The 26,783-nt window shown below is 41.2% G+C and overlaps 1 protein-coding gene across 5 annotated transcripts in view; it reads left to right on the top strand.

Annotated features, from left to right (window-relative positions):
- The window catches only part of BLM (BLM RecQ like helicase), a 91,493-nt gene that overhangs the window by 11,822 nt on the left and 52,888 nt on the right, over positions 1-26,783 (top strand). For 2 of the 5 annotated variants that reach the window (XM_025918915.2, XM_086711620.1), the window contains exons 2-5: positions 18,626-18,727; positions 20,125-20,825; positions 21,896-22,052; positions 24,920-25,041. In XM_025918915.2, the coding sequence (XP_025774700.1) occupies positions 18,630-18,727; positions 20,125-20,825; positions 21,896-22,052; positions 24,920-25,041 (1,078 nt within the window). In that variant the 5' untranslated portion in view covers positions 18,626-18,629. Of the gene's footprint in view, positions 1-6,287; positions 6,396-7,284; positions 7,436-18,625; positions 18,728-20,124; positions 20,826-21,895; positions 22,053-24,919; positions 25,042-26,783 lie in introns of those variants that run through there. The other 3 variants (XM_086711618.1, XM_086711619.1, XM_086711621.1) reach the window with 3 other exon arrangements.

Genomic DNA, 26,783 nt, shown 5'->3' with positions numbered 1-26,783 from the left:
ATGCCAGCTACAAGAGTGATGGATGAGGTTATGAAAACCATCATTATACGGCCGTACTGTTTACAGTCATACTGTTATTTCTTCAGTCATGAGTCATTAGTGGATACTAAAACAGTTACTTTTTTCCAATTATCTTTTTATTATTGATTTCTGGCATAACTACATTTGGTTGGAGAACATGTGACTTTAATCCATTGAAATAGTTGGGACTTGCCTTATGGCCTAGTTCGTGGTCAGCTTGTGTAAGTGTCTGTTCTCAAAAAGAATGTACATCTTGTAGTTGCAAAGGTGGCATTATTCAAGTCTCCTGGGTGGTTCCTGATTTTTGTAGTTGCTTGTTTTATCAATTACTGAGAGCTAATTATAAATCTAGAATTACAGTCTGTTTCCTGTCATTCTATCAGTTTTGCTTCACGTGTCTTGCAGTTACTTTATGGGCCATACAAATTTAAAGTTGTTTCTGGTGAATTGAATTCTTTGTCATTATAACAGTGGCCTGTTTATCTCTGGTAAGGCTTTCTGTCTTAAAATCTGTTTTGTCTGCTACTAATATAAAAACCTTAGCTGTCTTCTGGTGAGTTTTCACGTTTTTTTTAATCTTCTTACTTTTGAGAGACAGAGCATGAGTGGAGGAGGGGCAGAGAGCGAGAGGGAGACACAGAATCCGAAGCAGGCTCCAGGCTCTGAGCTGTCAGCACAGAGCCTGAAGTGGGGCTCGAATCCACAAACTGTGAGATCATGACCTGATCCGAAGTTGGACCCTCAATCGATTGAGCCACCCAGATGCTCCTTATCTTTTTACTTTTAACCTCTCTATACAACCCAGTGTTTTGGACATGTTTCTAACAAACAGCAAATACAGTAGTTAGATCTCATTTTTTAAGTTCAGATTGATAAACTTTTTAGCCAAAGTAATTGTTCAGTTTATATTTATTGTAATCAACAGATATTTTGACTTAAGTATACTACTACCTTCTTTTGTACTTTGTATTATTTTTTTCCCTTTCTTTCCTTTTTAATAGCTTCCTTTTAAGTGAGTTTTTTTTTTAAATCATTTCATTTTTCCCTTCTAGATTTTAAGGTGCATGCTCTGTTTTTATACTTCAGTGGTTTCCTAGAAAGCACAGCGTGCGTGTCTGTCCTCTCAAGTTGGCAATTAATCAGCACCTCCCACCCCTCATAACACAGAGGCCTTGGAGCATATTAAATCTCTTTACCTCACTTATGTGTCATTACCTTCGGGTATTGTAACTGTTTGGTTTTTTAGCCCTGTTGCTTTGTGCGGTCAAAGATTGTTTAGATTTAGCCACATATTTCACCACCTCCTTGATTCTTTCAGTCCAGCCATCATCTGAGAACTTACATCTAGGCTCACTTTTCAACTACCTTAAATATTAAATACATCCTTCAGAATCTCATTTAATGAGACTCCCTGGTGGCAGGCTTGGTTTTGATTATTTGAAAATGTTTTTATTTCATCTTGATTTTTTTTAATAACAAGTTTGACTTGTAATTCACATAGTCCGAAATTCACCCATTTAAAGAGTACAACTCAGTGGCTCTTATTATGTTCCTAGATTTGTGCAGCCATTGTCACGGTTGATTTTAGAACATTGCCATCAGCCCAAAGAGGACCTCCACACCCCTTGCTGTCACCCCCCAATCTGCTCACCACCACCCTCTCCCTCCTCCCCCCAGGTAGTTACTAATCCACTTTCTTTATACAGATTTGCTTATTTCGGACATTTCATGTACATGGAATCGTACCATGTGTGGTTCTTTGTATCTGGCTTCTTTCACTCGGCTAGTATTTCAAGGTTCGTCATTATTGTAGCATTTATCAGTATTGAATATGTATTTTCAGTTCTTTTGAGTATATGTCGAGGAGTGAAATGGCTGGTTACTGTGTTTAATCTTTTAAAGTACTGCCAGACTTTTCCAACACAGCTGCACCATTTTATATTCTCAACAACAGCGTATGAAGATTCCAGTTTCTCTGCATCCTCACCAACACTTACTATCTGTTGCTTTTGTTACAGGCAGTTTTAAAAGTAACAGCTTTATTGAGATGTAATTCATATATCACAAGATTCATCCTTTTAAAGTATACAATTCAGTCTCAATTTTTGAAGGACGTTTTTGCTGGGAAAAGAGTTCTAGGTTATTTTCTATCAGCACGTTGAAAATAACATTCTGCCGTCTTCTGATTTTCATTTTTGAAGAGAAATCAATTTGCTATCCAAATGTTGCACAATGATGTATTTCGGTGTGGATTTCTTTTTATCTATCCTGCTCAGAATTTGTTTGCTTTCTTGAATCTGAAGATTCGTCTTTCATTATGGAAACACCCCAGCTGTTATCTTTTCAGGTATTAATTCTGACCCGGTTTCTCCTCTCTTCCTGGAACTAGATTTCTGTTTAGATTTCTGTAATACTTTCTTACCGTACCCTCCATGTCTTCTTACTTCTCGTATTTTCCACCTCTTTTTTCTTTTCTTTAAGTTTGTTTATTTTTGAGAGAGAAAGTGAGTGATGGAGGGGCAGAGAGAGGAGAGAGAGAATTCCAAGCAGGCCTTGCCCTGTCGGCACAGAGTCCGACAAAGTGTGAGGTCATCACCTGAGCCGAAAGCAAGAGTCGGATGCTCAACCGACTGAGCCACCCAGGCCCGCATCCACCTGTTTTCTTTCTCTCTCTGTGTGTATGCATTTGTTAAGTCGACAACTTACTATGAGGGATCTTAGATTTTGCCCTACTTTTAAACTAGCAAGCTAGCCTGCTACAGTTTTTTTTATACACACATACGTTCGCATTTATGTATGTACTGACAGAACACAAGACCGGAGACACAGATGGTTTATTACAGCAACAACAGCCCACAATATCTTGCATCAGTTCCCCGCGCCCTAAATCCCACAAGGTGAGGTGATAGGGGCTAGATGATACTGGTGCATACAGTCCAGCGCATCCCAGCAAAAGGAACACCAAAACTTAGAGACTCTGAGCATTTAAGGGCTGCTGGCACACCTGCACATCCTCCCTCCAGAGAGATTGCTCCTTACCCTAGGATGTGGGCGCATCTCTCCCGGATGAGATGGGGAAGGTGCCTCAAGGTTTATTACCCTGAAATGTAAGGAAATGTCTCCAGGGAGAGGAAGGAGAGGGCTTTGTCTTTGTTACTGTGGGATGTCGCTGGGGAGATATGACTCTAGATCTCTCTGGAGGGATATGCCGTCTCTAGCTGCCAAAGACTTAACATGTCCTTTGCTCAAAAGACTTGGACCATGTAGGAATGTGAGAAATCCCTGGAGACAGATCCTGGACACGTTCTTCTGATTTTCCCTCCCGTTTTCTAAGTACCTCTTCAGTTGTGTGTAACGTGCTGGTAAATCCATTCACTGAATTCTTCTTTTTGGTTATTGCACTTTTCTTTTTTTTTTTTTTTTTTAAATTTTTTTTTTCAACGTTTATTTATTTTTGGGACAGAGAGAGACAGAGCATGAACGGGGGAGGGGCAGAGAGAGAGGGAGACACAGAATCGGAAACAGGCTCCAGGCTCTGAGCCATCAGCCCAGAGCCTGACGCGGGGCTCGAACTCACGGACCGCGAGATCGTGACCTGGCTGAAGTCGGACGCATGAACCGACTGCGCCACCCAGGCGCCCCGCACTTTTCATTTTTAGAAGCTCTCTTGGCAAGGTCATTTTTATAGTTTTCTGGTTACTGCAGATAATTCCAAGCTTGTCTTTGATTTTTCTAAACACAGTAAGTTTAATTGCTTTATATACTTTTATGCCCAATACTGTTTGGCTTTCTTAGTACAACTAATTCTTCTTCCTGGTGCCTCGTTTCCTTGTGTGCTTGGCTGTTTTTTGTCTGTGTTTGCTACATATTGTCTTGAAAAATTATTTGTGGGAATTACTTAAGGCCTAAGGTAAAGGTACATTCTTCCAGAGACATTTTTGCATTTGTTTCTGCTTTGCTTTAGGATGCTTTGGCATTAGGATTGCTTTACTGTAAATTCATGACTCAAAGTTTTAAAAAATTATTCAGGTGTAAAAATTGATTTGAAAATATTCTCGGGCTTGTGGGTTCAGGGTCTCTCCCTCTCAGTCCTTCAACAACTGGTGACTTTCCTTCACTTACAGATACCAGCGATAGAAATGAAATTTAATTTTACTTTACCCCTTTGGGGTGCTGGTTTTATAGCAGAACATTTCCCACCCTGGTTAGGCCTTAACTCGGACTTTGTCCATCTTTTCACTCCAAGGCTATCAAAACTGATATCTCGATTCTCGGAATTAGACATCCGTCTTAGGATAAAAGCAATTTCAGGGCTTTCCGTAACTCTCTGATTGCTCGCTTTCATTTACATTTTGGCCTGATAATTTTTTTAACTTCTTATCAGAGATTTGATGTATTTAATAAGTCCTTTTTTTACTCAACAATAATCTAGAGCAACTCTCAAACTTTTTTTATGAAGGGCCAGGTAGCAAATATTTTAGGCTTTGCAGACTAGATAGTCTTTTGTGATAACTACCCAGCTGTGGTGCTAAAGCAGCCATAGGTAGTATGGGAACAAATAAGCATGGTTGTGTTTCACTAAAATGTTTTTTACAAAAACCGGCTGCAGGCCAGATTTGGCCCGTGAGTCATAGTTTGCCAGCTCCAGATCTGGAGTCTGTTGCTTACTGAACATCCCAGTAACACTTGTTAAATACTGAGTACTTTCCCTATTTTGTTGTGTTTCTTTCATCACACGTTAAACATGTTTTAGAGGGGCGCCTGGGTGGCGCAGTCGGTTACGCGTCCGGCTTCAGCCAGGTCACGATCTCACAGTCCGTGAGTTCGAGCCCCGCGTCAGGCTCTGGGCTGATGGCTCGGAGCCTGGAGCCTATTTCCGATTCTGTGTCTCCCTCTCTCTCTGTCCCTCCCCCGTTCATGCTCTGTCTCTCTCTGTCCCAAAAATAAATAAAAACGTTGAAAAAAAAATAAAAAAAAAACAAACATGTTTTAGAGACTAGATTTTCCTGTATTTCTTTTTTTTTTTTTTAAGTTTATTTTGAGAAGAGGGGGGAGTGAAGGAGAGCATGTGGGGGAGGGACAGAGAGAGGGGGAGAGAGAATCTCAAGCAGGCTCCACACCCTCAGCGCAGAGCCCAACCTGGGGCTTGATCCCATGAACCCTGAGATCACCTGAGCCAAAACGAAGAGTTGGACACTTAACCAACTAAGCCACCCAGGCACCCTTATTTTTGTTTTTTGAAGATGAGTACCATGACATTTAAATGACTGTTACATTTAATATGATTGTATTTCTAATGCCAGTTACAACCCCAGTGTTACTTAATATTCTTGTCTTGTGCTTTTGTCACATGAACTTTAGAAGCATTTTTGTTGAGTTTTGTGAAGTATTCTGTGGTGTTTTAATTGGAATTTTGTTAAACTCACGAATTAATTTATGAAAAATTGTTATCTTAATGATGTTTAAACCTTTTCATTGAAGAACATGAAATATTTCTCTATTTTTCTAAATTTTTCTTTTTTTCTCCCAGTAGTATTTGGTCATTTTCTTTATATCATGAAGATATATGTCTTTTGCCAGGTTAATTGGTCGTTTAATACTTCTCATTGCTATTGTTAACTGAATGCTTTTTTAAAAATTGTATTTTCGGGTTAGTTATTACCACTACATGAGAATGCATCTGACTTCTGTGGATTTATATTTATCTTTTATTTAACCATTTTGCTGAAGTTTTAATTATCTATTGTTATGACTGATTTTCTTTGGATTGTGTTGGTATATAATCATATTGTCTGCATGTAATGATATTTTCATCTATTCTTTTCTAGTATTTCCTTTTTGAATAATTTTGCATTGGCAAAAATGTCCACTATGAGAGTGAAAATAGGAGAACAGCCTTGTTTTTTGCCCCTATTTTTTCATGGATTCACCCCTATTGTAAAACACAAGATAATACAGTGGGTCTCAATTTTAACTTCTTTTTTTTTTTTTTTGTCTTTTGTCTTTTGTCTTTTTTTTTTTTTTTTTAATTTTTTTTTTTTTTCAACGTTTATTTATTTTTGGGACAGAGACAGACAGAGCATGAACGGGGGAGGGGCAGAGAGAGAGGGAGACACAGAATCGGAAACAGGCTCCAGGCTCCGAGCCATCAGCCCAGAGCCCGACGCGGGGCTCGAACTCACGGACCACGAGATCGTGACCTGGCTGAAGTCGGACGCTTAACCGACTGCGCCACCCAGGCGCCCCTTTTTTTTTTTTTTTTTAAGTGGGCTTCATGCCCAGCACAGAGCCCAGTGTGCAGCTTGAACTCACAACCCTGAGATCAAGACCTGAGCTGAGATCGAGTTGGACGCTTAACTGACTGAGCCAGCCAGGTCCCCTTTGATTTTAACTTTAATTCTGTGTTTTAATGTCTCAGAAGTGGTTTGAGTTTTATCAGATGGCTTTTCAAAAATGTACTAATAGTACATACTGTATGATTCTCTATATATGAATTAGGCAAAACTAATCATTGGTGATACAGTCAGATAGTGGTTACATCTGGCATATATTAACTGGGAGAAGGAACAAGAAAGCGTATTGTGCTAGAAATGTTCTGTACTGTGATTTGAGTGTTGCTTTTATAGGCAAATATATAAGTAAAACCATATTGAGATGTTTAAGATCAGTGCACTTTACTGCATGTATGTTTTACCCCAATAGAAATGTATTTTTAAAATCTGTTGATCTGATCATACTGATCGAAAAACATTTTTTTTTTCTGTTTATTTTTGAGAGAGAGAGTGGGCATGTGTGCTCGCACGCAGGAGAGGGGCAGAGAGAAAGGGAGATAGGGGACCTGAAGCAGGCTGTGTGCTGACAGCAGGGAGCCCAGTGTGGGGCTCAAACTCAAAACCGCGAGATGATCTGAGCCAAAGTCAGGTGCTTACCTGACTGAGCCACCCAGGCGCCCCTGATCACACTAATTTTTATTGATTAAACTGTTAAAATGATATATCGTTACTTTAAATACATTTTTACTATTGATTTTAAAAAGAGAGACCATTAAAAACCCGTGTAATAAAAACAGTGATACAGAAGATCTTTGGGCAAATGGACCCAGCAACCACCTGATACCCAGTAATTAATAAATTTTCCTTCTTGTGGGATTACAAGTTTTGACACCTCTGCTTTTCTTAGGTAAGTCATACAGAGCTATGCCTCTTCCCAGAAGAAACTATAATGGCAATTGTATGGCAATAAGATCCTAGTCAAAAGTCTCTCTCTGTCTAGAAATTGTGTTTGCTTGATGTTTGATTTGATTACAGGAGAGAGGTGTTACTTTCCACTGGTGCCCCATTGAGGTAACCTTGAGGTTCATAAGGTTATGATTGGCTCCCACTCTTGCCCTAGAAGGTAGCTTAGCCTTTGAACAGTAACCACATGGAGCTCACCCCCGAAACCTCCACTTCTAGCGGAAGACAGGAAGCAGTGCAAGACATAGCTGAATGTTAGTTGGCGCTGAATTTCTTACGAGCGGTCTTTTTGGCAGTCTGTCCCCCGGTCCTGAAATAGCCATCTCAAGAAAACAAAAAGAATAAAAGAAAGACTTGACCTAGAGAAAAGGTAGTACGGATTTTGATAGATCCCAAAATAGCAATAGTCTATTTTGATCCCAAAATGAGCAATAGTCTCATTTATTTGAAAGAAGAGGAATTCTGCCTTTAAAAAAAGAAAGAGAACTTCGCTTCCTTTGTCCTATGTCTTGCTTTTTTCCTGCGGTTTCTTTTTAACCTTTTGTTGTAATAACTGCGTGTCGCAATAACAATGCTTTTCCTGCTAGTGTTACTAGGACGTTGTCTGGTGGACCTGGTTAACTCAGATCATGTGCTCCTTCCACTAACTTCTTACATTTTTGTTTTTGTTGGTTTTTAAATGCTGAAAAAAGTTAACAGTTTATTATAATTTCTTTTATTTAACAACCGAGGAAGTTCGTGGCCACCAGCAGTTCCAGTGCAATTTCAGGGGTGGGGACAGTTCAGGCGTCTCTGTTGGAGCTGTGAGTGTAGCGAACCGTGTAGGTGAGATCCGCATGTACTTTTGATAGCGCAGGTGGAGGGATCCCTCCGAAATCGACTTCGTTAGCCTCCCGCGCAGCAGACTGTCCAGGGCCGCGCAAAGAGGCTTTTGTTGTTCCAGATGTTAGCGTAAGTCCACAACCGTCCAAAGATAGCAGCTTGGCACGTGATGTCAGGGTCTTAAAGGCCATCGTCAGTTTTCTCTTCTCCATCCCTTACGTGTTCTTAGGAAATTCTGCTTCAAATCCACAGAGACGTTACTAGCTTCCTGGTGAGGCCGGGGCGCAGAATCTGCTGCCCGCTTCCATCTACCTAAGCTTTTGTTTTTAAAATCAGTGTTGCTATTTGTACCTTTCTTAACAGCCAGTGTTGAAGGTAAGGCTTCAATTTTACAATGTTCAAACTCCAAAAAGGTATTTCTCCTGTCACATGTGAATGAAATTTGCTTGGGTCTTGTATGCTGAGGATCTTATAAATGCTGTGTCCCTCAAATAGTCAGAAGTAATTCTGTTTATTACTACAAATGTGATACTTTTTTTCTAAGCTACTTGTAGAATTTTTTTAAAAAAATTTTCCGGGGCGCCTGGGTGGCGCAGTTGGTTAAGCGTCCGACTTCAGCCAGGTCACGATCTCGTGGTCCGTGAGTTCGAGCCCCGCGTCCGGCTCTGGGCTGATGGCTCGGAGCCTGGAGCCTGTTTCCGATTCTGTGTCTCCCTCTCTCTCTGCCCCTCCCCCGTTCATGCTCTGTCTCTCTCTGTCCCAAAAATAAATTAAAACGTTGAAAAAAAAAAAAATTTTCCTTGTGGAGGCGCCTGGCTGGCTCAGTCAGTAGAATGTGCAGCTCTTGATCTCGGGGTCATGAGTTTGAGCTCCACATTGGAGGTAAAGCGTACTTAAAAAATGATAATAATAAAATCTTTTAAATAAAAATTTTCCTTGCAGTTTAATGTCCTTAGACTACTTCTTAGTATCATGACCTGTTTGTTAAATAAAGGCCCTTTCAGTTTCTGGCCCAAACTATTTTTGTTTATTCAAGACACTGTTCAGATGGGACTCTTTTAATCCTTTATTCTTTGCCATTGGTTTCTTTTAATTCAAAAGACTTTAAGTCTCATTTGCTGGGTGTATGTTTTGTATTCCAGCACTGGATTGTTATCATCCTCTTCCTTCTTTTCACTGATTTATTTATTCTGTCTGTGCATGGATATGGTCTTCTGGTTTATTATGTTTCATTCGGTAAATTTTTTTGCACTGTTGAATTAGTATTTTGTTTATTGCAATGGCTTAAGGATAACTTCCCCCCTTAAGTAAGAGAAAATTGTGATCATTTTCCAAATTATACTTGTGATTCCTGTGGTGGGTCTAATTCAGAGATTTACTTTAAAGTTTTCTGGGCTCATTGCTTTGTTCCTCTCCTTCGGTATTGTAGAGCCTTTCACTGGTCTCTGGTTTCAGTTTATTCTCCTCCTTTAATTTCATACCACCGATACTTGCTGTTGTTGGTAAATAATTTTGTGTGTGTCGGACAACTTAACGATGTTTTAATGGAGTATACAAAGGAGACCCCTTTTTGCTTCTCGGCGTTCACCAATGTCTTCAAAGTGTTCTCACTGAAGGATTTGGAGTAGAAAATTGTGTACTTGCTACCATGCTTTGGAGTATGTCTTTCACTAAAGGTTGCTACCCTGTAGCAATAACCAGAGTCATGTAGCTTAAAAGTAGGGGCCCCTGGGTGGCTTAGTCAGTTGAGTGTCCGACTCTTGATTGTGGCTTAGGTTCGTGGGATTGAGCCCCGCATCCAGCTCTGTGCTTACATCACGGGATTCTCTCTTACTGCTCGGGATTCTCTCTCTGCCCCTCCTCGGTTTGTACTTGCATGCGCACACGTGCGCGCTCTCTCTCAAAAGAAATAAATAATAAAACATTAAAAAAACTAGAAGTAGAGAATAGCTCAGGGTTAAGGCTGCCTGCATGCCAACTATAAATCCATAATGTTATCACTACAGTTATGAAATATTTCATCAAAATTTGTACTATCGAGATGGCTATATACACATATCATCATGCTGCGGAGTAATGTTAGAAATCTCTATTAGAATACCATGGCTGGTTTTGGGGCACCTGGGGGGCTCAGTCGGTTGAGCGTCCGACTTCAGCTTGGGTCATGATCTCACGGTCCGTGAGTTCGAGTCCCACATTGGGCTCTGTGCTGACAGCTCAGGGCCTGGAACCTGCTTCAGATTCTGTGTCTCCCACTCTCTCTGCCCCTCCCTGCTCATGCTCTGCCTCTCTCTGTCTCAAAAATAAATAAAAACATTAAAAAAATTAAAAAAAAAAAAAAGAATACCATGGCTGGTTTTGATCCAAAAATAAGTAAGACATGGAAAATTCATAGAAGGATGCGATAGAAACTATGAAAACTTAGAAGGAATATAGGACAAGGTTAAGTAAATGATACTATGGACCATTTTGTTCTTAGTGTCTTAAGGCTGGAGGTCTGTGTGCCTCTGCCCCCCACATCAGCTGCTGAGGTTGAAATTCTGAGAGGCAGTAGTGTGACTTCAGTCTTTCTCATTTAGACTGTGAAAGACTTCCACGTTGGACGGACCTTGGAGAGAGCATATTTAAACAAAATACTGAGCCTCTTAAACTAGATGCAAAATGGGGAGGTGCCAGGATGCCTGGCTGGCTCAGTCAGAGGAGCATGTGACTCTTGATCTCGGGGTCATGAGTTTGAGCCCCACATTGGGCATAGAACTTACATTTAAAAAAAAGAAGAAGGTAACGAAACGGGAAGGTGCCTTTGGACACACAGAGACTGTGGTCTTAACATATTCTCTACGAGGAGTGCCTGGGTGACCCAGTCAGTTAAGCGTCTGACTCTTTGTTTCAGCTCATGATTTCACAGTTACACAAGTTCGAGCCCCGCATTGGGCTCGCCCTGACAGTGCAGAGCCTGCTTCAGATTCTCTGTCTGGTGCTATCTCTGTCTCTCAAATAAACTAAAAAAATATATATATATACACCACGAGAAAAGAAATCAGGGCCCTTTGGGGAAATGGCTTTTTCTAAGTCTGGAGCAAAAAATGCAGAAGATTACCCTGGGCTATCTTTTCATTCCAGATAGTGAGGGAGCTCGCAAAGACTATTTTAGGACTACTTTAGCAAGGACTATCAAGGTTACGTCAAAAAGACTAAAGAGGCTCCCGCTGGCCAAACATGAAACAATTGGAGAATCAATAAGGACGATAACTGTATTGGACTAAAATATGCCTAAAGTGGGAGCACCTGGGTGGCACAGTCAGTTAAACATCTGATTCTTGGTTTTGGTTCAGGTCATGATCTCATGGTTTGTGAGTTCGAGTCAGGCTCTGTGCTGGCCGTGTAGAGCCTGCTTGGGATTCTGTCTCACCCTCTCTCTCTGCCCCTCCCCCATTTGTGTGTGAGTATGTGTGCCCTCTCTATCTCAAAAGATAAACTTAAAAAAAAATAAAATACACTAAATATGTTTAACCTATGAGTTCATAATAATAATGAAAGATAATTGAGCATAATTGAAGGTTGTTAGAAAATCAAGTCATTATTTTGAAAATTAATAAAGGAAAGAATCTAACATCCTGTCTTTCCCACGTGAACTGTAGTATACTAGGTAACAAAATAGTAGATTCGAGAAGGCTTCTCTTGATAGAAATATTCAAGATAATGAAAAAGGAGGGATGACAGGATTAAAATACATCATTTTAGGGGCACCTGTGTCTCAGTCAGTTAAGCATCCGACTCTTGATTTTGGTTCAGGTCATGATCTCAGGTTCGTGAGATCAAGCCCTGAGTCAGGCTCCATGCTGAGCATGGAGCCTGCTTGTGATTCTCCCTCCCTCTGTTCCTCCCCCACTCACTTACGTGCATGCTCACTTGCGTGCATGTGTGCTCTCCTCTCTGTCTCTCTCTCTCAAAGATCAATAGACATTTTTTGAAAAAATGAAAATAAGGTAAAACAGGGGTGGCTGGTTCAGTCAGAGGAGTCATGTTGCTCTTGAGGTCACGAGTTTTGAGCCCCACATTGGATGTAGAGATTACTAAAATAAATAAGTAAGCTTAAAAAAAAATCAAGTGAAACAGTTGTCAAACATAGTTTATTTTAATGATCAGTGAGTGGATTGTGATTTATGCAGAGCATCATATTTCCATGAGTATCATCTAGTGTTGTTAACCCTTCCTCCTCAGTTACATGGCATTAAATAAAAGTAGGTTTCTGATAAAGATGGAATGGGAGAGGGATTGTAACTATCAGCTCGAGTGAGACTTTTCTTTTAATGTTTATTTATTTGGGGGAAGAGGCAGAGAGAGAATCCCAAGCAGTCTTCGGACTGTCAGCTCAGAGCCGGATGCAGGGCTTGAACTCGTGAACCGTTAGATCATGACCTGAACCAGAATCAAGAGTTGGATGCTTAACTGGCTGAGCCACCCAGGTGCCCTGGAATGAGAATTTTTAAGCCTAGATTTCAGCTCTCCCTTCTTCCTTCAGCCCCAGGAATTTTTGGGTCGCTGAGGCCGTGCGTTACCCTGTGCTGTAGTTCAGCGATTTCACGCTTGTCACACGAGGGATGTAAATCTGCTTGGTAAAGTACTCTTTCAGGCTGAGACTTGATAATGATGAAGTCTGGCCTCTTGCTGGCAAACTTTCGTTCTCGTTGGTGATCCCTTTCTTCTTTTCCCGATTTTCCCCTCGGGCCGAGAACTGCGTTCATCTGTTCTTTGGGTTTTCAGGGTGCCTTCTTCAGTTTCTCACACCGCCCTCCCCGGGCAGCTTCTGCTTGCTCCGCAGGCCCAAGCCAGGTCCGGTTTTCCTCCAGATCGTTTCCAAATAATCTCTTCTCTGATGTCTTTTGTGCTTATTTTAGCATTGGGGGAATCCAGGTCATTTTGCTATTTAACTAAGCCTTCAGTGAGTTAAAGATTATACATTTTATTTATTTATTTTGTCTTCAAGTACATTCCATCTGTTTAATTCCTCATGTCATTCTTATGAGACCAAATTTACATTGTGACATCCTTGCATAATCTCTCCTATCCACTTCCTCCTCTTTGCTGTGTCTTCTGACCATTATGTAACAGGACTACAGATTTCCTAGGCCTGATCCAGCTAATTAACATGCTACTCAGCTCATCCACTGACGGCTTTGTAGCAACTACTTTATTTTTTAAAACAATTAGTTCTTTTCTTTATAACTGAATATCCAACTTCATATTTCCAATATCTTTCATTAAGTCTCTGAGGACGTTTTATCACTCCTCTCAAAGTAGGATATTTTGGTTTAATGACTTTCTATTATATTATTTTTTCTATTTCATTGATCCTGGTTTTTTTACATTAATTAATTGATTTTTTAATTTATATCCAAGTTAGTTAGCATATAGTGCAACAATGATTTCAGGAGTAGATTCCCTATTGCCCCTTACCCATTTAGCCCATCCCCTCTCCCACAACCCCTCAAGCACCCCCTCAGTTTGTTCTCTATATTTGAGTCTCTTATGTTTTGTCCCCCTCCCTGTTTTTATATTCTTTTTGTTTCCCTTCCCTTATGTTCATCTGTTTTGTATCTTAAAGTCCTCATATGAGCGAAGTCATATATTTGTCTTTCCCTGACTAATTTTGCTTACCATAATACCCTCCAGTTCCATCCATATAGTTGCAAATGGCAAGATTTCATTCCTTTTGATTGCCGAGTAATACTCCATTGTGTATGTATATATATATATGTGTATGTACATCTTTATCCATTCATCTGTCAGGGACATTTAATTTTTTGAGGAATCTCCATACAGTTTTGCAGAGTGGCTGCACCAGTTTGCATTCCCACCAGCAGTACAAAAGGGATCCTCTTTCTCCACATCCTCGCCAACGTCTATTGTTGCCTGAGTTGTTCATGTTAGCCATTCTGACAGGTGTGAGGTGGTATCTCATTGTGGTTTTGATTGTATTTCCCTGATGATGAGTCATGTGGAGCATTCTTTCATGTGTCGGTTGGCCATCTGCATGTCTTCTTTGGAGAAGTGTCTATTCATGTCTTTTGCCCATTTCTTCACTGGATTATTTGTTTTTTGGGTGTTGAGTTTGATAAGTTCTTTGAAAAATTTTTTTAACGTTTATTTTTGAGAGGGGGGAGGAGAAACAGAGAAAGAGAGGGAGAGACACAGAATTGAAGCAGGCTCCAGGCTCTGAGCTGTCTGCACAGAGCCTGACATGGGGATTAAACTCACAAACAGGGAGATCATGACCTGAGCCAAAATTGGACGCTTAACTGACTGAGCCACCCAGGTGCCCCTGGTAAGTTCTTTATAGATTTTGTATACTATCCTTTATCTGATATGTCATTTGCAAATATCTTCTCCCATTCTGTAGGTTGCCTTTTAGTTTTGCTGATTGTTTCCTTCGCTGTGCAGAAGCTTTTTATTTCGATGAGGTCCCAGGTCCCAGTAGTTCATTTTTGCTTTTGTTTCCCTTGCCTCCGGAGACATGTTGAGTAAGAAGTTGCTGTGGCCAAGATCAAAGAGGTTTTTGCCTGCTTTCTCCTCTAGGATTTTGATGGCCTCCTGTCTTATGTTTAGGTCTTTCATCCATTTTGAGTTTATTTTGTGTATGGTGTAAGAAAGTGGTCCAGGTTCATTCTTCTGCATGTCGCTGTCCAGTTTTCCCAGCACCACTTGCTGAAGAGGCTGTCTTTATTACATTGGCTATTCTTTCCTGCTTTGTCAAAGATTAGTTGGCCATATGTTTGTGGGTCCATTTCTGGGTTCTCTGTTCTGGTCCATTGATCTGAGTGTCTGTTTTTGTGCCGGTACCATACTATCTTGATGGTTACAGCTTTGTAATATAGCTTGAAGTCCGGGATTGTGATGCCTCCAGCTTTGGTTTTCCTTTTCAAGATTGCTTGGGCTATTTGGGGTCTTTTCTGGTTCCATACAAATTTTATGATTGTTTGTTCTAGCTCTGTGAAGAATGCTGGTGTTATTTGATAGGGATTGCATTTAATATGTAGATTGCTTTGGGTAGTATGGACATTTTAACAGTGTTCGTTTTTCCAATCCATAAGCATGGAATATTTTTCCATTTTTTTGTGTGTCTTCAATTTCTTTCATAAGCTTTCTATAGTTTTCATTGTATGGATTTTTCACCTCTTTGGTTAGGTTTATTCCTAGGTATTTTATGGTTTTTGGTTCAATTGTCAATGGGATCAAGTCCTTGATTTCTCTTTCTGCTACTTCATTATTGGTATACAGAAATGCAACCAATTTCTGTGCGTTGATTTTATATCCTGCGACTTTGCTGAATTCATGGATCAACTCTAGAAGTTTTTTGGTGGAAACTCTTGGGTTTTCCATGTACATTATCATGTCATCTGCGAAGAGTGAAAGTTTGACTTCTTCCTGGCCAGTTTGGATGCCTTTTATTCCTCTGTGTTGTCTGATTGCTGAGGCTCAGACTTCCAATACTGTGTTGAATAACAGTGGTGAGAGTGGGCATCCCTGTGTTGTTCCTGACCTTAGGGGGAAAGCTCTCTGTTTTTACCCATTGAGGATGATATTAGCACTGGGTCTTTCATATATGGCTTTTATGATCTTGAGGTATGATCCTTCTCTCCCTGCTTTCTTGAGGGTTTTTATCAAGAAAGGATGCTGTATTTTGTCAAATGCTTTCTCTGCATCTATTGAGGGAATCATGTGGTTCTTATCCTTTCTTTTATTGATGTGTTGAATCACATTGATTGTTTTGCGGAAATTGAACCAGCCCTGAATCCCAGATATAAATCCCACTTGGTTGTGGTGAATACTTTTTTTTTTTTTAATTTTTTTTTTTCAACATTTATTTATTTTTGGGGACAGAGAGAGACAGAGCATGAACGGGGGAGGGGCAGAGAGAGAGGGAGACACAGAATCGGAAACAGGCTCCAGGCTCTGAGCCATCAGCCCAGAGCCTGACGCGGGGCTCGAACTCCCGGACCGCGAGATCGTGACCTGGCTGAAGTCGGACGCTTAACCGACTGCGCCACCCAGGCGCCCCAACTTTTTTTAATGTATTGTTGGAGACGGTTGGCTAATATCTTGTTGAGGATTTTTGCATCCATGTTCATCAGGGAAATTGGTCCATGGTTCTGGTTTTTATTAGGGTCTCTGTCTGGTTTTGGTATCAAGGGTAATGCTGGCTTCATAGAATGAGTTTGGAAGTTTTCCTTCCATTTCTATTTTTTTGGAACAGCTTCAAGAGAATAGGTGTTAACTCTTCTTTAAACATTTGGTACAATTCCCCTGGAAAGCCGTCCAGCCCTGGACTCTTGTTTTTGGGGAGGTTTTTGGTTACTAGTTCGATTTCTTTGATGGTTATGGTTCTGTTCAAATTTCCTATTTCTTCTTGTTTCAGTTTTGGTAGTTTATATGCTTCTAGGAATTTGTCCATTTCTTCCAGATTACCCATTTTATTGGCATATAATTGCTCACAATATTCTATTATTATTGTTTGTATTTCTGCAGTGTAGGTTGTGATCTCTCCTCTTTCATTCTTCATTTTATTTATTTGGGTCCTTTCCTTTTTCTTTTTGATCAAACTGGCTAGGGGGTTATCAATTTTGTTAATTCTTTCAAGGAACCAGCTCCTGGTTTCGTTGATATGTTCTATTGGTTTTTTGGTTTCAATAGTATTGATTTCTGCTATAATCTTTATTTTTTACTGTCTTCTGCTGGTTTGGGTTTTATTTGCTGTTTTTTTTCCAGCTCTTTAAGGTGTAAGGTTAGGTTGTGTATCTGAGACCTTTCTGCCTTGTTTAGGAAGGCCTGGATTGCTATATACTTCCCTCTTCTGACCGCCTTTGCTGCGTCCCAGAGGTTTGGGTCTGTGGTGTTATCATTTTCATTGGCTTCCATGTACTTTTTAATTTCCTCTTTAACTTCTTGATTAGTCCATTCATTCTTTTGTAGGATGGTCTTTAGTCTCCAGGTATTTGTTATCTTTCCAAATTTTTTCTTGTGGTTGATTTCAAGTTTCATAACATTATGGTCTGAAAATATGCACGGTATGATCTCGATCTTTTTGTACTTGTTGAGGGCTGATTTGGGTCCCAGTATGTGATCTATTCTGGAGAATGTTCCATGTGCACTCAAGAAGAATGTGTATTCTACTGCTTTAGGATGAAATGTTCTGAATGTATCTGTTAAGTCCATCCAGCCCAGTGTGTCATTCAAAGCCATTGTTTCCTTGTTAATTTTCTGTTTAGATCATCTGTCCATTGCTGTAAGTCAGGTGTTGAAATCCCCTACTATTATGGTATTATTATCCATGAGTTTTTTTTTTTTTTATGTTTGTGATTAATTGATTTATATATTTGGAGCATAAATGTTTACAATTGTTAGGTCTCCTTGGTGGATAGACCCCTTAATTATGATATAATGCCCTTCTTCATCTCATGTTACAGTCTTTATTTTGAAGTCTAGATTGTCTGATATAAGTATCGCTACTCTGGCTTTCTTTTGGTGACCATTAGCATGATAGATGGTTCTCCATCCCCTTACTTTCAATCTGAAGGTGTCTTTAAGTCTAAAATGGGTCTCTTGTAAACAGCATATAGATGGATCTTGTTTTCTTATCCATTCTATTACGTTGTGTCTTTTGATTGGAGCATTTAGACCATTGATGTTTAGAGTACTGAAAGATATGAATGTATTGCCATTATGTTGCCTGTAGAGTTGGAGTTTCTGGTGGTGTTCTCTGGTCCTTTCAAGTCTTTGTTGCTTTTGGTCTTTGGGGTTTTTGTTGTTGTTTTGTTTGTTTGTTTGTTTTGTCTTTTCTCCCCTCAGAAAGTCCCCCCTTAAAATTTCTTGCAGGGCTGGTTTAGTGGTCATGAACTCCTTTCATTTTTGTTTGGGTAGCTTTTTTATCTCTCCTTCTATTTTGAATGACAGCCTTGCTGGATAAAGAATTCTTGGCTGCATATTTTTGTGATTCAGCACATTGAATATATCCTGCCCCTCCTTTCTGGCCTGCCAAGTTTCTGTGGATAGGTCTGCTGCGAACCTGGTCTGTCTTCCCTTGTAGGTTAAGGACTTTTTTTTCCCTTGCTGCTTTCATGATTCTTTCCTTGCCTGAGTGTCTGTGAATTTGACTATATGATATGCCTGTTGATGGTCAGTTTTTGTCGAATCTAATGGGAGTTCTCTGTGCTTCCTGGATTTTGATGTCTGTATCTTTCCTCAGGTTAGGAAAGTTTTCCGCTGTGATTTGCTCACATAAATTTTCTACCCCTTTTTCTCTCTCTTCATCTTCTGAGACCCCTACGATTCTGATGTTATTCCTTTTTAATGAGTCACTGAGTTCTCTAAAGATTATATATTTAAAATTTCACCATTCGTAAAAAATGTCAAAACAATTTATTGACCAAAAAAACCCTAATTAATCTGGGAACAGTTGAGACAGTGCTCCACCCCCACCCCCAAGGAATACTATGATTAATGTGATGTACATAACTCTGCTGATAGTTCTTTTCCTCACTGTTTAGGATCATGGCTGCTATTCCCCAGAATAATCTACAGGAGCAACTGGAACGCCACTCAGCCAGAAAACTTAATAACGGATTAAGTCTTGCAAAACCGAAATCTTCGTAAGTATTTTGGCTGTCATACAGACACTGACCCACAGTATCATACAGATGAGATCTCTTCCCTTTCGACCCTTTCACTGCACATCAGGAAATGAAGCTGAGAGGGCCAGTGACTCTCCTACTTTGCAAATTAATGGTAGAACATGTTTTAGCAGCACCAGGTGCTAAATTGTTCAGTGACTTTGCATTGTTCCTGGTGCATAATGCTTGCTCAGTGAATATTTGTGGGATGAATGAATAGTGAATCCTATAAATTTGGGCAAACAGGTATTTTTAATATTTTAATATAATTTTATATCCATTCCAAGAACAGTTTATATGGAAATGACAGCTCTCCAGTTCTGTTCTCTCCTCTAAGCTAGACTCCAAACTGCTTGTAGTGATACTTAATTTCTCTTCTTAACTGTGCCTGTACCAAGACTAGACACTGTTCTGGGCGCTGGCTTTAAAGTTACCATTGACCTTCATGTCACTAAACCTCACAGACGCCCAGGATACCTGTCTCTTTTACTTGTTTTTCAGATTTCAGTGGAGCCTCTTTGGGTTTTGCCTCTTTTCCCCATAAAACTTGTATCAGAATGGCAACAAGTTGCCACATATGAGTTTCTTCTCTGTTTCTTTGATGCTGTCCCCTCCCACTGGAGGTGCTGCTGGCTGAGGATGGCCAGCCTGAGAAATAAAGTAGTGGGAATGGCCCCGACACTCTCAAAACTGAATAATTAGCTTCTGCATTAGAAAGATCAGAGCATACTGCGGCGCCCAGGTGTCTCAGTCGGTTAAGCGTCTGACTCTCGATTTCAGCTCAGGTCATGAAGTCACAATTCATGAGTTCAAGCCTGGCATTAGGCTCTGCACTGACGGTGTGGAACCTGCTTGCGATTCTGGCTCTCTCTCCCTGTCTCTGCCCCTTCCGTGCTCGCTCGCTCGCTCTCTCTCTCAAAATAAATAATATAAACTTTAAAAAAAAAAGAAAGATCAGCTCATACAAAATAAAATTTAAGTTACCTTACACATTTAAATTTTTTTTTTTCAACGTTTATTTATTTTTGGGACAGAGAGAGACAGAGCATGAACAGGGGAGGGGCAGAGAGAGAGGGAGACACAGAATCGGAAACAGGCTCCAGGCTCTGAGCCATCAGCCCAGAGCCTGACGCGGGGCTCGAACTCACGGACCGCGAGATCGTGACCTGGCTGAAGTCGGACGCTTAACCGACTGCACCACCCAGGCGCCCCTACCTTACACATTTAAAAACCAGAGAGGGAACAGGTTCTTTGATCACTTGTGATATAGTTAAGGTGAGTTGCTGTATAAATCAGGAACAGATTTTAGAGTTTTGTATAGTTGGTGTCTTTGTTAAAACTTGTCAGTCTAATTCGGTTTTCCAATTATTTTTCAGAGGTTTCACTTTTAAAAAGAAAATATCTTCAGCCAACGATGTATCTGTCACTAGTGTATCAGTAGCAAAAGCACCTGTGTTAAGTGATAAAAGCGTTAATGTTACTGAGACCTTTTCCTTTAGTGAACCTTCACCTTATATCACAAGTCAGCAGACAAGGGTCAATGACTTTAAAAATGCTCCAGCAGGACAGCAAACCAGGAGAGCTGTTTCAAAACCATCATTGCCAGATTTGCTGCAGGTTCCACGGGGAGTTTTTTGTAATACCCGGAACACATCGGTTGTAAAGAAATCCAGTAACGCTACTTTCAAGAAATTAGAATTTAGTTCTTCATCAGATTCTTTTGTTACTGTCGACGATTGGGATGATATGGATGACTTTGATATTTCTGGAAATTCAGAAGCATTTGTTACACCGTGCAAAAGTCACGTTGTAAGAGTAAGCACTGCTCAGAAATCGAAAAAGAGCAAGAGAAACTTTTTTCAAGCACAGCGATCTCTAGCAAATACAATAAAGGCTGATGTGACTCCGTCCTCCTCTGCAAGCGAGCAAGCATGTGTGACTAAGGAACAGAACAACTACGCGGAATGGTTAAGTAACGACGTGATTTGCATTGACGATGACCCTATTCCCGAAGAGCTTCTAGGTGGAGATGCTCAGGATGGTCACCCTGGAAAAACTCACTTGGGAAAAGAAAGAGGTAAAAATTATATTTTATCTCATTTTAGTATGTTGATTGTATTAATTTATTCAAAGCCAGGCGTTGGGAACTACAGCAAGGAGATACAGTTGTTTTCCTTAGGCCCTTTGGAGGAACTTACTGAACAATGTGTTGGCCACGTCTTGAGGCAGGACCTACAGAAAAGATTTTATTCTGATAATATTATTATATAAACACGAAAAATAGCTCTATAATTTTACTTGTGAAGAAAATAAAGTCCATAGAGGTTAAATGGTTTCTTAATGGTCTCCTGGCTAGTTGGTAGAATTGGGATGTGGAACTAAGCCTTTCTGTTATAATTCCTTTATGGCTTGCTCCCATCTAAAATTAATGTAGAATATGATCTAATTATGCTATTAAAGTTTTACACATTCAAATCATTTTCTGTGTAGCTGTCATAATTATTAGGTGTCCAGAACCTACCAGCTAAGATTAGCCATATGTGGAAGTACCCGACACACGAAATAGGTATAAATACGAGACCAACACTTTTAGATACCTGAATCCCATCAAGGTTACTAGCGGCCGAGAGGGGACGGAGAAATGATCGACAGCAAGCAAAACTAAAGTCTAATCAAATGCGTTGCTGTTCATGGAGAGAAAATTGGGTAAAAGGTGAATTAGAAAGCAGCCATGTGGCATCGTTATCCCACACAGTCAAGAGAGAGAGGGAGAAACACTGAATCTGGCAGGACGCAAGTGACTAGGATGCCTTGGCGGTACGGTCAACCGTGTTTGTGCACTTATCATACTGACTTGTTCTACTTCCCTCTTAAATAAGAGCGAAAGAGCAAAATGGAAGTGCCGACGCTCAGTTGGGATCCGTAATTTACCTGGAGACAGACGCGGAAATACTTAAGCAGATCTTTAGCCTCATTCCCACGTTCGTTGGACTTAACCCGGTTGACTCAGTAATTCTTCAGGAAGAACCCCCCCGCGCCCAGGTGTGAAAGGAGGGTGCCCTCGTCTGGTGTGACTCGCCCGGAGCGCTCACTCGAGTGACATCCCCGGAGTGATGAAAGTAACCCGTGTCCCCGGTTTTACTTTAGAGAGTAGAGAAGAGAAGATCTCGGAAGAAATGGAATTACATCCAGTTGAGAAGTCCCCGTGTGTTGAGCTCAACAAAGAGGATTACGATGCAGATTTCGTTCCACCTTCTCCAGAAGAAGTCACCTCTGCCTCTTCTTCCGCTTTAAAATGTCTCAGGTAAAACAGCTAGTTCATAAACATTGTTTATTTCTGGGATGTCTGAAACAATTCTCTTTAGCTTGGTAGCATCTGTATAGATTTATATCCTGCTTCTGCACAGTTTATATCTCAATGAAAGCGTCAGAAAATCCCTCTTTATACATTTTATTTAATTGATGGCATTCTAAAGCTGTAAACTTCCATTACTCTTAATTACATGGGACCTCCGAACAGTTTTATTGAGTTGATTTTTACAGGTGGAATATATTCCTAAAAATACTATATTTCCAAACTCTTAGACCTGAAATGACATTAAATGAACTCATTTGGAAAGTGACTTAGTAAATAATATGCCCTTTTTTTCTTTTTCTTTTCCTTTTTTTTTTTTTTTTTTTTTTTTTGGTCTTGCAGTATAGAATTGGCCATTGTATTTGTCATTCTCTGAATTCTAGTAAATCGGTGACATGGTTGTGGTTAATTGGTAGTGTGGGAAAAAGATGGTACATATAGCCCATCAATAGCTTAAAAAACTAATAGTCCACATTACCTCTGTCTCCCACCCAATCCGGACCACAGTCCAGTTGAGTGATAGAGGATTTACTGTGCTGTTAATCAATATTTTAATGAGAGCAGGTCCGTCTAGGATCCCACCTTCATCAACAAGGAGGTGTTTGCCTGCATAACCTCTTTCTCTGGGCTTGTGTTTTCACAGGTGGGTTGGGATGTTTGAAGAGATGGGAAAGGTCACAGTGTCATTACTGTTTGATGACGAAACTAAAAAACTGTAAGAGCTGCCCTGTCCTCTTCGCCCTTCCCATAGAAATTCAGACAGAGCTATAGGAAGTGGAGGAACTGAGCGAAAGTTCATATGGAGCGTAGATTCTAAACCAGATTCTCCTAGAACAGTGAAGCAGCCAAGGCCTGGGGAGGAGCAGGCGTTGCCTGGGATGGTACATTTAATGGCAGATGGACAGAGATCCAGCGTAAGGCTGTTCCCTGGGCCAGACCGCTTCCCGTTGAACGCCTGCCTTTCTTTCCTCTGTTCATTAAAAAAGTGTGTGTGGCCCAGATGACACTGCAGCCTGTTTAACGGGACACTTGCAGTGCTGCGGTTCCCTCAGACCAGACATTCTCTTTACCCGTGTTGAGTTCTGATCCTTCTCTGCATGTGTGTGTGATTTTTGCATTGCTGTAATCAACATGTAATTATAATGTTTTATTCTGCTGCTTTGCTCTTAACATTATTTTAAAAACATTTTCCATGTTTCTACGTAGTCTTTATCTTTATTCTTTTTAATGGCCACATGATCTTTTGAGTTGTCATACCATGGTTATAGGTTGTTCGCAGTTAGAAAATGTTTATTTCCAAGGTAATTCCCAGCGTAGATTCTCTCTCTGTATTTTCCATTGCAACCTCAAATATATATTTGTATATATTTTAAAACCAAAACAGAATGTTCACAGACAGTACTCTCACCGTGGGCAGTACACACATAAATTTTCTTTTGTATTTTATCTTGTTTTAAAACACTGCTGGTGACTTCTGAATTAACTTCCAAGGTGGAACGGTCGGATAGTGAATAACCAAACGAGAAACATGTTTTGTATCTCCTGTGCCTAAACCTCCTTAGCTGGCCCCCAGACTTCTGCCTTCAGGTCCCACGTCACCTCTTGAGCTCTGTCTCCAGTTATGCCCGTACAACAGCTCTAAGTTCCAAAGAGCTAAATGAGACGAACTGAAAATCTGGAAAACATTGCTAAAAATAGAATGTCTTTCCTTTGATTATATTATCTTTTTTTTTTGACATTTATTGATTGATTGATTGATTGATTGAGAGACATGGACAGAGCACAAGTTGGGGAGGGGCAGAGAGAGAAGGAGACACAGAATCCGAAGCAGGCTCCAGGCTCTGAGCTGTCAGCACAGAGCCCGACACGGGGCTCGAACTCATGAACCGTGAGATCATGACCTGAGCCGAAGTCAGACGCTCAACCGACTGAGCCACCCAGGCGCCCCCTATGTTATCATTTTTTAAGACTATGTAAAGCATAGTTATTCCTCATTGTTTGATTTATTTAGAAGATTGCATTCTAAAATCCTGCTTTAGGTACATATAGTGATTCCTGAATATCAAGTAAAGAGAATTGTCTTTATTGTCTCCCCTCATGGTCCGTCACCTTTCCCTTACCCACCATTCAAGGTTTCCTCAAGTCTCCCTCCTTGGCAAAGCCTTCTCACGTTCCAGAAGGCACTGTATTTCCATGGTACTCTCTCTAACACCATTTAGTGTGCATTTATTTTGTTTCAGGTATTTCTTGTATCTAGTCAGACTGACCACGTTTGTATGTGTTGATAATTTTCGTATAATCTACATGAGTTAATCTTACGTACAGATAAATGTATTAGCCATGCTGGCCTAGCAAGAGAATCTGGAAGAATGCTTTGGAACCTCAGAAGAGAGGAATGTTAATAACTACGTGCTAGAGGAAGCAGAAGAGTAAGACTTGGACCGGGCCTAGAAGAAAAAGTGTGATTTGGGTCAGAAGAGATTAGATGGTGGGTTTCCCAAATTGAGAGGAGAGCGAGGCAGAATCCTTCAGGCAGACCACACCGGGCTTCTGTGAGGAGTGGGAGCGATGCCATGTGATGCCACCTGGGGTTACCGAAAGGACACCTTTGGAGGTAGAGGTGAAAGGTCTCTTGGGGCCAGAAGATGGGAGACTTTGAAAGCTAGCCAAAGAAGTTCTAGAATGGAAGAGACAAAAAACATGTTTCTCTGTTCTGTTCCATATTGTCCGGCCAGTGGTGGAAAAACATCACAGAAAGAATTATGCATTTGGTCTAAGTCTGTATTATGGTTGGTTTTATATTTTTTAATTTGCAGTATATTAAAGGACCTTGACGCCTCTGACACAAAGGATGGTCCTAGCACATCAGAGGACTTGGCAAAACCCAAGGAGACGACAATGTGGCAGCCTGATCAAGAAACCAGCACAGACTATGAGGGTACAAAAATTATTTTAGACATAGCGCGTATTTTAACTGCTTACGTTTGAAAACAAAGCGTGATTATATTTTTAACCTGTGGCTGTCTAGCATGAGGTACATGAGATGGCTCTCACACAGAGCCGGGCCCCCTCACAGAACCGGGCCCCCCCCACAGAACCGCCCCCCCCCAGAACAGGCCCCTCACACAGAACCGCCCCCCCCCCCCCACAGAACAGACCCCCCACACAGAACCGGGCCCCCACACAGAATGGGCCCCCCACACAGAACTGGGCCCCCCCCACAGAACGGGCCCCTCACACGGAACCAGGGCCACACACAGAACCAGCCAGTCCTCCACACAGAACCAGGCCCCTCACATAGAATCGGGCCCCCCCACAGAACCAGGCCCCTCACAGATCCAGCCAGTCCTCCTCACAGAACTGGACATCCGCACAGAACCGGGCCCCCCCCCCCCAGAACAGGCCCCCCACACAGAACTGGGCCCCCCCCTCCACAGAACAGGCCCCTCACACAGAACCGGGCCCCCCCCCACACAGAACCGGGCCCCCACACAGAACGGGCCCCCCACACAGAACCGGCCCCCCCCCCCCACAGAACAGGCCCCTCACACAGAACCAGGCCCCTCCCCCCACAGAACAGGCCCCCCACACAGAACCGGGCCCCCCCCACAGAACAGGCCCCCCACACAGAACCGGGCCCCCACACAGAACGGGCCCCCCACACAGAACTGGGCCCCCCCCCACAGAACCAGGCCCCTCACAGATCCAGCCAGTCCTCCTCACAGAACTGGACATCCACACAGAACCAGGCTGTCACACAGAACTGGGCCCCCTACAGGACCAGGCCCCCCACATAGAACCGCCCGCCCCTGGGTGCTGTGTAGCCACCATCGACTTCGACGACTCAGAAACTTGTGTTCTCACAAGATAATTCATACTGTGTTTTGAAAACACTATTGGTTAGAAAATCATTTCTCATACTGAGCCAGAATTTGTCTTCCTGTAACTTTAATCCTCGTGAAATAAGTCTAAAGTTCTTAGAAGCCTCTCTCCCTACCCCACCCCCTGCTTTTTTTAGGGCTAAATATTGTCAGGTCTTTTAACTCTTTTTCCTAGACCTTACATCCTCCTGATTCTCCCTTGTATGTACTCTGGGGTTTGCAGCTTGATGTCCATGCAAAGTTTAATACTTTCTGTTTAGTTGATGTTTCTAATTCATTTTTAAATTTTCTATTAACCAATACAAATAATCTAGATGCACTACAAGATTTTGAAAAGCAGCAGCCTCCTTTCCTGCTTCTGATTTCTATTTCCCAGGGGCTCTGTCAGTCTGGAGATCTGTGTCCTTCTGTCCTGGAGTTTTTTGGAATTTTTCTTTTTCTTTTCTTATTTGTTTTCTCTTTTCTCTTTTCTCTTTCGCTCTTCCTGGAACTTCTGTAATTTGGATTTTAGGCCTCCATGAGGTATTCCTATTTTCCACTTCTTGCTTCTCTGCTTTCTGGGAGGTTTACTCAATTTTATCTTTAACTCATCTATGGGATTTTTCCATTTAATCAAGCCGTCTTCCAAGAGCACTTGTTTTATTCTCTGAATATTCTGTAACATGTTGTTCTGGTCTTTTTTTTTTTTTTTTGAGAGAGAGAGAGAGAGAGAGAGAGAGCGCGCGCATGCACATGATTGGGGAAGGGGCAGAATGAGAGGGAGACAGAGAATCCCAGGCAGGCTCCATGCTGTCAGCAC

The sequence above is a fragment of the Puma concolor genome, chromosome B3 (genome assembly GCF_028749965.1).
Source record: "Puma concolor isolate L17-30 chromosome B3, mPumCon1.1.hap2, whole genome shotgun sequence".
Classification (NCBI taxonomy): domain Eukaryota; kingdom Metazoa; phylum Chordata; class Mammalia; order Carnivora; family Felidae; genus Puma; species Puma concolor.
The sequence above is the reverse complement of the archived record's forward strand: the minus strand, read 5'-3'. Positions and strand labels throughout refer to the sequence as shown.